The sequence below is a fragment of the Nannospalax galili genome, unplaced genomic scaffold (genome assembly GCF_000622305.1).
Source record: "Nannospalax galili isolate Female #2095 unplaced genomic scaffold, S.galili_v1.0 scaffold741, whole genome shotgun sequence".
Lineage (NCBI taxonomy): Eukaryota > Metazoa > Chordata > Mammalia > Rodentia > Spalacidae > Nannospalax > Nannospalax galili.
Window position 1 is genome coordinate 1,270,768 of NW_008346093.1, and position 10,420 is coordinate 1,281,187.

Sequence of the window (10,420 nt, forward strand, 5' to 3'; positions counted from 1 at the left end):
GCTGCACTTTCTTGTGAAAGCCAGGGACTGAAAGGCTATTATGCATAGAGGTTCCAAGAAGAGGTACAACTACCTTAAAAGTGTTTGTGAAAATGGCCAGAGGGCCTATGTCCAGGAAGACAGCCATACTACTTCAAAGACACACAGAAAACTAGGCATTGTAAAGCACACTTGTAATCCTTGCACTTGGTAGGCTGAGTCAGGACCATGAATTTGTGGTCAGCCTACACAAATAGAGAACCTGCCTAAAAATCGGTAATACGGCCCATGCCTTTAATTCTAGCAGGCAGATAGCTATGAGTTCCAGGTCAGCCAGGGCTACATAGTGAGACCCTGTCTAAAAAACAAAAAAAACAAAGCAAAACAAATCAAACAAAAAAACTATGTTGAGATGCCTCAGAGGATAGACACTTTCCTTTACCTGACAACTTGCTGTCAATCCTCAGGATCCCCCACATGGTGGAAGGAGAGAATCAACTTCTGAAAGTTGTCCCCTGAAACTCCAAACATGCACCATGTGCTTACACGTTCACTCACAAAGACACCTATACCATGAAAGGTATCCGCACACTGTCAAGACACACTCAGGTGGACATGTTCTAGACCTAGATGCACATTGAAGATACACTGTCGGAAAATGATGTCCCAGTGACAGCACTCAGATATACTTACTTGTACTGTCCCATTAAGACTTGTATTACCCCAGAAATGAGGGACATATATTGTCACAAGAAGATACACAGATACTCCAGATACACATATTTATTGCTCCAAAAGCAGGCATGTAGTGATGTGAGAGCATCACACAGATAAGCAATGTCATAAAAACAGACATAGAGACCCAGTCACATACGTACACTATCAGACATGCAGCCTTGTCACTGAAACAATGTATACAGAAATAGCTATCTAGAATCTGCCACAGTATACAAAGGGACATCCACTCCATCAGACAAACTACAGATGAACTGCCACTGACAGACCCACGCAAACATGCACCCCTCGAAGATATCAGACATAAACTGTCAAAGACAGAGTCCCATACTCAGTCACCATCTGACACACCTGGAAACAAGCCCTCATCAGACACAGAAACTAGAGACACTGAAATGCATAGGAAAACTTGTGGCCTTGCTGTAGTCACACACAGGGACAATGCACAAAAACCACAACAGTTACATATATTCTCCTATATTCATCCAACACTAGTAGGTGTTTTACTGTTAAGCTTGCCAGGCTTTCGTGGAGGTGTAGATCTTAAGACACACACAAACAAGACAAGCATCACAGCCCCAATCCAGGATGTTTGTTTATAGTAGTTATTGGGGATAGTTGTAGACAGAAGTGAGAATGTGAATAGGTGCACACATGGCTTCTCAAGTGACCCTCTGTCTTGAAAGACAAACAAGGATAGAAGCTGAAGATAGTTAGGGCAAACTGCAAGCAGAAGCCAAAAACAGCAAGAGGTAGGCTGAGGCCAAATGGTACAAACTTCCAAAACAGGCTAATACCCCCAACCCAAAGTCTGGTAAGACCCTAACATTGTGTTCTCAGAATGTGCCAGGTACTGTTCCCAGTAGTACATTACTGACCATACACATTGTCAATGCTCACAATCAGAGAGTATGAGGTAGCAGACATCACCCCTTTAGTTGTAGATGGGACACCTGAAAAAGAGAGCCTAAGGACACACAGCTAGAGAATGCAGATAGGTTTTAATCAACCTTCTTAGTGTGTTCATGTTTGACCATGTATTTCAGATACCCTGCAGTCATCCATTCAGCAAACCATGCCCTCCATCTGTAGGGCCATCACACACAGGCCTCCACAGGGACCCTACTGAGGTATAGGAGGAAAAATAATTGTTTTGATAAAACCTGGGGCCTGGGGGCCAGTCAGCCTTCTCTGCCTGGGTTTTACAAACCCTAGGAGAGGCAGAGGTAGAGGTGTCATGAAGACTGAGAAACAAGAAAAAAAGAATTTCATTCTTCTACTTCTAAAGTCCAAGCAGGGAGGGGTCACCTCTGGTTACTTCTACCAAACTTAAGTATTTCCTCATGAGATTCTCTATCACAATAAAGAACACATATTAAGGGTGAGAGACGGAGGACAGTTGTAATTCAGAGAAAATTCAGTATCTGTCATTAGCTCACATATAGTACATGACTTCATTATCCCAGGCTCCCAGGAATTATGGTAAGTGAGAGTAGGGGCTGCAAAGTAGACTTGGTCCTAAAGAAGTTTTTGTTGGTTTTGTTTTTTTAAGAAACAGAACCTCACCCCAGCACTTGGGAGGCATGTAGAGTTCTGTGAGATGGAGGCCAGATTGGTCTATACTGAGTTTCAGGCCAGCTAGGGTTACAAGGAGATCCTTCTTTTAAAAAATTTAAAAAAGAAAAACAGAATTATCATCTCAGTACCCAGGAAGCAGAGGGAGGAGGATCTCTGTGAGGTCGGCCAGGCCTATATAGTGAGACTGTCTCTTAAAAAAAAATAGGGCTGGGCATGCTGGCGTAAGCTTTTAATCCCAGGCAGAGGCAGGAGGATCTCTGAGTTCAAGGCCAGTCTGGTCTACATAGTGAGTTCCAGGGCAGCTCCACTACGGGGAGACTCATCTCAAAATGACAAAATTTTTTTTTAATTTATAAATACAAAAATAAAAGCAGCCAGGCATGGTGGTGCGCACCTTTAATCCCAGCACTTGGGAGGCAGACGCAGGCAGATCTTTGAGTTCAATGCCAGCCTGGTCTACATAGTGAGTTCCAGGCCAGATGGGGCTACAGGGAGACTGTCTCAAAAAGATAAAAAAATAAAAACTAAAAAGAAACAAACAGAATCTCGGTTATGTGGTCCAGGCTAGCCTCAGACACCTGGGCTCTAAAGATCCTCTGCTCTCAGTCTCAATATTATAGGGACACCATGCCTGTCAAGAACTTAGTTAGTAAGCAGAGAATCAAAGATGAACCCCAGCCCACAGACAGTTCCTACAGGAGAGCATGCAGACCTCAGGTCAAGCCAAACCCTGTCACCTGACTTCCCAGAGGCCCAGCCACCCCGTGCCCGACACAGAACAGAGCCGCTCAGGGAAAACTGACATTTGGTTTTATTGTGCCAAGGACATTACAGATGGTAGATCTTGTCAACACCTGCAGGGCACGGGTGCCCCGTCTGCTGAGGCTGCTCCCACTCCCTATACGCAAATCTTGGGTAGCAACCATAGTCTCCAAAGATGCCCCCCACCTCAAGATTCCAGACTAGTGGTGGAAGCAAAAGGAATGCAGCAAGGTCAGGGTCTCATTGTCCAAAGCCAGTCTGCTACCTGCAACCTGTCTTCCACTCTGGCTTATACCCTAGACCCTCTGGTCAACCTTCAAGGAGCTGGAGGCCAGAAGATAGCAGAAACCCCTATCTTCGCACTCCCTCCACATCTCATGGCCAGCCTGCCTGCCCCAAACCAGAGATGCCATCTTCACTGAGCCAATGTTGTCACCTACATCACTGATAGTTTGATTTTTATAAGAAATTCAACATCGAAGGCTCAGAGATTCTTGGGGTAGTAGGAAGGAAAATTTCCCACTTTTTCCTCACACCTTTTCTGTCATCATTGTGAGGAAGGGGTAATCCATTTATCTGATCTGGAAGGAAGGTCGAGCAGAAGACTTCCTCTGAGTCTCTCTCTCTCTCTCTTCTGGGGCTGCCTGGCCACCAGGTGGTCTGTCTCTGTGTGCCTCTCGCCTACCTTCGGCACCCTTTCCAGAGTCCCCTGTGGAATGCTGAGATGGTGCTGTGCAGGGGGGCAATAGGGCACATCAGCTGGCAGAGACCAGCAGTGGTGGTAGGGATGAGATGGAGCACAGGATTGGGCCAGCCAGAGGAAAGTGGAAAAAAGGGAAGGGAAGGAAGCCAAGAGGGAAGAAAGCCAAAGAAGGTTGGGTGGCATCAGAGGGCAGGAGTAGGGGGTCAGGGGATGGTGTCCAGTCCCTGGGTCTCCATCAGCTCTTGTCTGGGGGTGGGTCTCTGTGCACTTTGTTTTTCAAGGGGTAATCCATTTATCTGATCTGGAAGGAAGGTCGAGCAGAAGACTTCCTCTGAGTCTCTCTCTCTCTCTTCTGGGGCTGCCTGGCCACCAGGTGGTCTGTCTCTGTGTGCCTCTCGCCTACCTTCGGCACCCTTTCCAGAGTCCCCTGTGGAATGCTGAGATGGTGCTGTGCAGGGGGGCAATAGGGCACATCAGCTGGCAGAGACCAGCAGTGGTGGTAGGGATGAGATGGAGCACAGGATTGGGCCAGCCAGAGGAAAGTGGAAAAAAGGGAAGGGAAGGAAGCCAAGAGGGAAGAAAGCCAAAGAAGGTTGGGTGGCATCAGAGGGCAGGAGTAGGGGGTCAGGGGATGGTGTCCAGTCCCTGGGTCTCCATCAGCTCTTGTCTGGGGGTGGGTCTCTGTGCACTTTGTTTTTCTTCATACTGTCTAGGTATTCCTGTTGGGACACTGCCAGCACCGATGCTAGGATCTCATCATCATCCCAGTCATTCAGACCTGCTGGGCAGGAGAGAGAAGAGGAAAAGGATGATGGGGTCCTCAGCTCACTTTCATTCTTGACTGATCCCTGACTCTGGAAAAATCCATCCAGGTCCCTGTCACTCATAGGCTCCCCTCAGTCTGTGAAACCCCAAGAGACACCTTGTGGGGAAAACCTGTTGGGCCTGAAATTTTTCCCGTGCCTCTGACATGGGAGGTGGCCAAGGGCTCCAGAAATCCTCTTTCTTAGGATCTGCTGCTTCATCCAGGCTCTCCCAACTCCCAGCTGGCCCATCCCCTGAGAAGGCTTACCAAAGGCAGAGGGGGACATCTGCTGGATGAGGGCCCGGCACTCCAGAGCAGGGTAGAGGGACACAAGGGGAGAGGTGGCCCGGTCAGCTCCTGCTGAGAACTGACTGCTTGTACCTGAGGCAGATGAACAGTCAGAGGTAGGGCCCAGGACCTAGGGAGAGCCTCTTAGCCCAGGCAGGCACCATGCAAGCAAGTCACTGACCTGGTGCACAGGGTGAAGGAGGTTTGGCAAGAGCTAAGACAGTGCCTGGGGAAGGGGGCTTGATGCCTAGCTCAGCATGCAGTTCAGGGTGCTCAGGTGATGAGGCTGAACTCCGCTGCCTTGGGGAACGACTAGTCCACTCCTCCAGGCCACTGGAGGCTGCTGCTGTGGCTGAACTGCATGTGGCACTGGCTTTCCGGGGCTGCAGTAGGGAAGGAAAAAGCAATAAGGACCTACACCAGCTATGGCCCACTTGTGCCACAGAGCGCTTATACCCTTTTTTAAGGATCCTGATTATAATACAGTTTTAATGTGTCACAATGGACTATAGGGGCGCTCTCTCACAGAACACAGGTGAAAAATTTTAACTACTCTCAAATCCTTACAGGCAACCAATAGAAAGCCTTATTCTTTAAGAGATCCTGAGTCTACTTCCATATTACTACCACTGTACCTCCACAGTACCTTCACTTGTCACTGGGATTACCTCAGTAGCCTCCTCCTCACTGGTCCCCTACTTACTCCCTTGCCCCCCTTCCCCACCCCAGACTCTGTTCTACACTCAGCAGTCAGGGTGCTCCTGATAAGCCCTAACGCAGACCCCATCCTTTCTCTGCTCACAGCCCTTCCATTGTTTCTGCCTCATTTGAGGCCAAAGTCAAAGTCCTCCTCAGAGCCCAAAAGCCACGATCCACATTCTGTTCAGTGGACACTGGCCTCACTATAGGCTATGCCTGAGTCACACCAAATGTGCTGCCTTGTTCTGTCCATGTATTCAGCTAACATGTTCCCCTTCTGCAAGCTTTTGCTCATCTCATCTGCTGAGGTGACACTGTTTAGTACTGTGAACTCATGCCTATCCCCACTCAGCCACATTCATTTCTTGTACCAACTCTCCATTTTTCATTCACCATAACTCAACTAATTTATTCATTATGATTATTTTATTTTACTTTGCAAAAAACGTGAGCAGCATAAGGACAGGAACCTTGGCCTGCTAGGTTCACAAATGTATCCCAATACACTAGGAATAGTAAGTACATCCTGCTTCCTAGTACAGGCCCGCAATAGATACTTGCTGAACAAATTATTCAGCTCTTGCAAACATCATTCCAAACTCCTTGTGATTCCTCAGAAACCTGCCCTCCTCCTCCCTACCCTAACAATGCAACCTTTCCCAAACTGTGAAGACTGGCCATAACCCCTACCTCCATTGCTCTTGCATATCCAGGGTCATAGGCCCTAACAAGGATCATTGAGGAAGAGAAAAGTAGACCCGATTTTTCATTCTTAGAACAGAGCCTAGCATGCTTTAAAAGTATTCAACAACAGCTTGCCTCTTTGTAGTTATACTCATGTTTCCAGCAGCAGTAGCTGCTCTCCTTCATTCCTTAAAAGCAAGTATTGAGAGTTCCAAGGTAAATGTCAAAGTTGAGTTACAGATGGAGCTGGGAAACGTCCCTTTTTCCCAGATGTCAAAACCTCTTATTTTTTCCTGTTCATTAAGGACCAAAAGATGGGAAGTAATGGATTCTTGGTCAGGCCAATGGCAGAGTCCATGACCCACCTGGTTGGGTCCCCGGACCTGGCGGGCCTGTTTCTCCTGATCTCTCAGCCACTGCAGGTAGGATTCTCGAGCCACCTGCTCCTCTATGGCCTCATTTGTGGCCTCCCAGTCTGTGGCTCGTTTCTTGTCTTCCAACATTTGCTGTTCAATCCACGATTCCTCTGATGTCTTTATGGCATTCTTCATTAGGGACTGCTCTGCAAACTGCAAGGGGGAGAGGAACAGGGATGTGGGGTGACTCTCTGAACCTAGCCAAGAGCCTGAACAGGCTCAGGAAGGTAGGCCCATAGGCCTTAGCAAAGACAATACAGGAAGACAGCTATTTTCACAAAGTACTCCTCAGCAGACTGTGTATGTATCAGTGACTGTAGGAAAGTAGGCCTGGGTTATAAGACCTACCATTCCAAATTCCTATGCCCAGAAAAACGGTCCCAACCCCAAGAAACCTCAACTAAAGCACTAAGTCTGGGGGCAACTCCAACATAGGCCTTAATTTAAAGAAGCCTCATCCAGTGATGTTGCGCTTTCACAATGCTGAAGCCTTTCTCATATTATAACCAAATAGGGCAAACGAAAAAGATGACCAGAGAAGTGAACTGTGCAGACACAGAGTGGAGGTAGTAGTCAAGCATATATGAGGCTGGGTGTGGCTATGTGAGGGGATGAAGGGTCAGTATTGGCATGGTGTGGTGCTATGAGTTGTAGAACACTTTATGAGAGAACTTCATGCCAAGTTGTAAGATATGACAGAATTATTTTGTCTGTTTGTTTGTTGAGACAGGGTCTCTATGTGGCCCAGGCTGATCTTGAACTCACTATGGTAGGCCAAGCTGGCCTGGAATTCATGGCAATCCTCCTGCTTCAGCCTCCCAAGTGCTGGGATTACAGGCGTGAGCCACCACATCCAGCGATATGACACTAATGAAATAATAAAGAACATCAGAGTATATTTCAGGGATTAAGTGTAAATATTGCTTCAAAAAGTTTTAGTTAATGTTTTTTTTTTAAACAAGGTCTTGACATGTAGCCCAGGTTAGGCTTGAACTCACATCCTGCCTCTGCCTCCAGAATACTGAGACAACAGGCATGCACCACCATGCCTCTAGCAAGTTAACATTATTTTCACACACATAAACATACCATACGCAAATGCATGTGTGCTAAGTAATGATGTAAAACATAATTTTCTATTGTGGAGCATACTGGGGGAAACGTGTAACAATGTTAGATCAAGCCAATTTAAAAATAGACAAATATGGGCTGGGAGTATAGTTCAGTGATAGAGTGCATGCACAAGAACACAGGTTCAATTCCCAGCACTGCAAAATAAAAATAAAAATAGGTAAGCAATCTAAGCACACAATAAAAAGGAATATATAGATGGCAAATGAACATTTATAAGATACTCAAGCTGAGGATGTAGCTTAGTGGTAGACCACCAAAACAATGCTCAACACCGTTATTAGTCAAGTAAAAATTTAAAAAATGAGAATGGCTAAAATACAAAACAGTTGCAAGATCAATGCTGGGAGAGAAGTAGAGCACCAAGAACTTTCATCTGTTATGGTAGGGATGCAAAAAACAATCTAGTCAGTTTGCACAATAGTTTGGCAGTACCTTACAAATCATAGTATGGTCTTAGAATCCTGTGGTCTTGCTCCCAGATACTAATGCAACTAATCTTAAAACTTATTTCCACAGAAAAACCTGTATGCAGCAGTTTATAGACACTTTGCTCATAATCATCAAAAATTGGAAGCAACGACGGATATCTTCCAATAGGTGAATGATTAAACAAACCCTGTGCCTCCACAAATGGAACAGAAAGTGATAAGAAAGTAGCGAGCTAACGAGCCATGAAAAAACATGGAGGAACCTTAATGCATGCTGTTTGCCACCTAAAAGCAGCAGTTTGAAAAGGCTACATACTATGATTCCAATTACTCAACACTCTGAAACAGGCAAAAACAGAGTCAATAAAGGGATCAGTGGTTGCTGGAGAAAGGAAGAGAGAATGGGGAATTTTAAGGGTGCTGAAACTATTCTGAATGATCCCAAAGATGTGTTGTTATGCACAGGTCAAAGCCCAAGGAACTTTACAAAACAAAAACTAATCCTAATGTATGCTAATCACTTTTTTAAAGAACAGTTGAGAGGTGAGGATCCCAGAGACTGACAAAACAGCCTAAATGAATTACAAATGTATGAGACCACCTGGGGGTAGCCCCAGGCACTTAGGAAATGAATGGAATCTCTAACACTAAAACTCAAAAGGAATTGTGCATATTACTGCACACTAGGGGGTACAGTTAATGAGAAGACACAGCTTTATACATATATAAGCAAGTAACAGTCATGTAAATGACTAGTGGGTAGAGAAAGGTTTCTCAACTTTAAAGTGGGAATTTACCCAGGAAAAGGGGAAGGAGGTAAGAATGATATACTTGATAAAAGGATTTTAACTGGAACATCTGCAATAACTCATGTTTAGGTTTATTTAGGGAGACAGATATAATCCCCTTCCTTAAGTGTGACTTCCTTTCAAAAAGCGTAATATTCAAAAGATGGGAACTGAATAAACAATACTGCCAGATGACCAAAGACAACAAGAGTCATATTCCTAATACATACATCTTGATATACAACAGAAAGCAGCACTTAACCTCTGTATTCTCCCTCTCTTAAACCCCAAATCCCAGTTTAAATCATGAGAACAATATCCAGACAGAGAATTTCCTGCAACACCCTTGACCAGTACCTCCTTAAAATTCTCAAGGTCACCAAAACAAGAGCAAGGAATGAGGCAGTGACTTCAATTACTAAGACTGTTTTAACAATGGTTGACACATTTAAACAAATGTACCAGTCATCTGAAATGTTAACAAAGAATCTGTGCCAATAAATCTAAAACTATTCTGATAAGGGTGGGGATGCCAAGTTTGATTCCCAGAGAGAGACTGCTCTGGCAAGTAAGTTGTCCTCTGACCAACACAGGCATGCCCCCGCCCCCCACAAACAGATAAATAAATGCTAAAAAATTTAAAGCTACTCAGAATAATTAAATCTATTAGAAAAACTTAAAACATTTAGTTTTCTGGTTTTTTTTTTTTTTGGTTTTTTTGAGACAGGTCTCCCTGTAGCCCCAGCTGTCCTGGAACTCACTATATAGACCAGGCCTGCCTCTACCTCCCAAGTGCTGGGATTAAAGGCATGCGCCACCACACCCAGCTACATTTAGGTTTTATAGAAATAGAAAACAAAGCAGGAAAAATTATAGATTAATCTTAAAAATGGTCTTAGGTGAAAAAAGCAATTCTGGAAAAACTAAATCTATACTGTATGACATTCTAGAACAGGCAAAACTATATATAGAGTGGGTCAACAAATCAAAACGAGAGCAATGAAATTGTTTAGAAGTTGATACAAGAAGTCAAAGGGAACAGACAATTAAATATGAGATAGCATCCTGGATGGAATCCTGGAACAGAAAAGGGTCATCAGGGGAAAACTGAGGAAATTCAAATCAAATGTGGTCTTTAATTTATCAATACTCATTTGTTAATTATGACAAATTACCACATTAATATCATAGTGGGGCATATGGTAACTAATAGTCTCACAATCATTCTTTAAATCTGAAACTTTTCTAAAGTTTATTAAAAGACAAAACAAGCTACCCTGCGTGGGAAGGCATGTTGGTGTTAGAGTGTTTCCTTAAATGAGGCAGGACCACCTTCTGTTTGTAGGAAGTGAAGCCTGAATAAATGACCTCAAAATCCCAGGAGGAGGTAGAGAAAGAACAAGGAGAAAAGAGAGAAGGGG

The 10,420-nt window shown here is 44.7% G+C and overlaps 1 protein-coding gene across 5 annotated transcripts in view; it reads right to left on the reverse strand.

Moving 5' to 3' along the window:
* Positions 1–3,080: 3,080 nt before the first annotated feature.
* Otud5 (OTU deubiquitinase 5) overlaps positions 3,081–10,420 on the reverse strand; it is a 39,832-nt gene continuing 32,492 nt past the window's right edge. For 2 of the 5 annotated variants that reach the window (XM_029568038.1, XM_029568036.1), the window contains exons 7-10: positions 6,599–6,802; positions 5,032–5,233; positions 4,830–4,943; positions 4,042–4,538 (exon numbers count right to left, since the gene is read on the reverse strand). In XM_029568038.1, the coding sequence (XP_029423898.1) occupies positions 4,414–4,538; positions 4,830–4,943; positions 5,032–5,233; positions 6,599–6,802 (645 nt within the window). In that variant the 3' untranslated portion in view covers positions 4,042–4,413. Of the gene's footprint in view, positions 3,982–4,041; positions 4,539–4,829; positions 4,944–5,031; positions 5,234–6,598; positions 6,803–10,420 lie in introns of those variants that run through there. The other 3 variants (XM_008842566.2, XM_008842567.3, XM_029568037.1) reach the window with 3 other exon arrangements.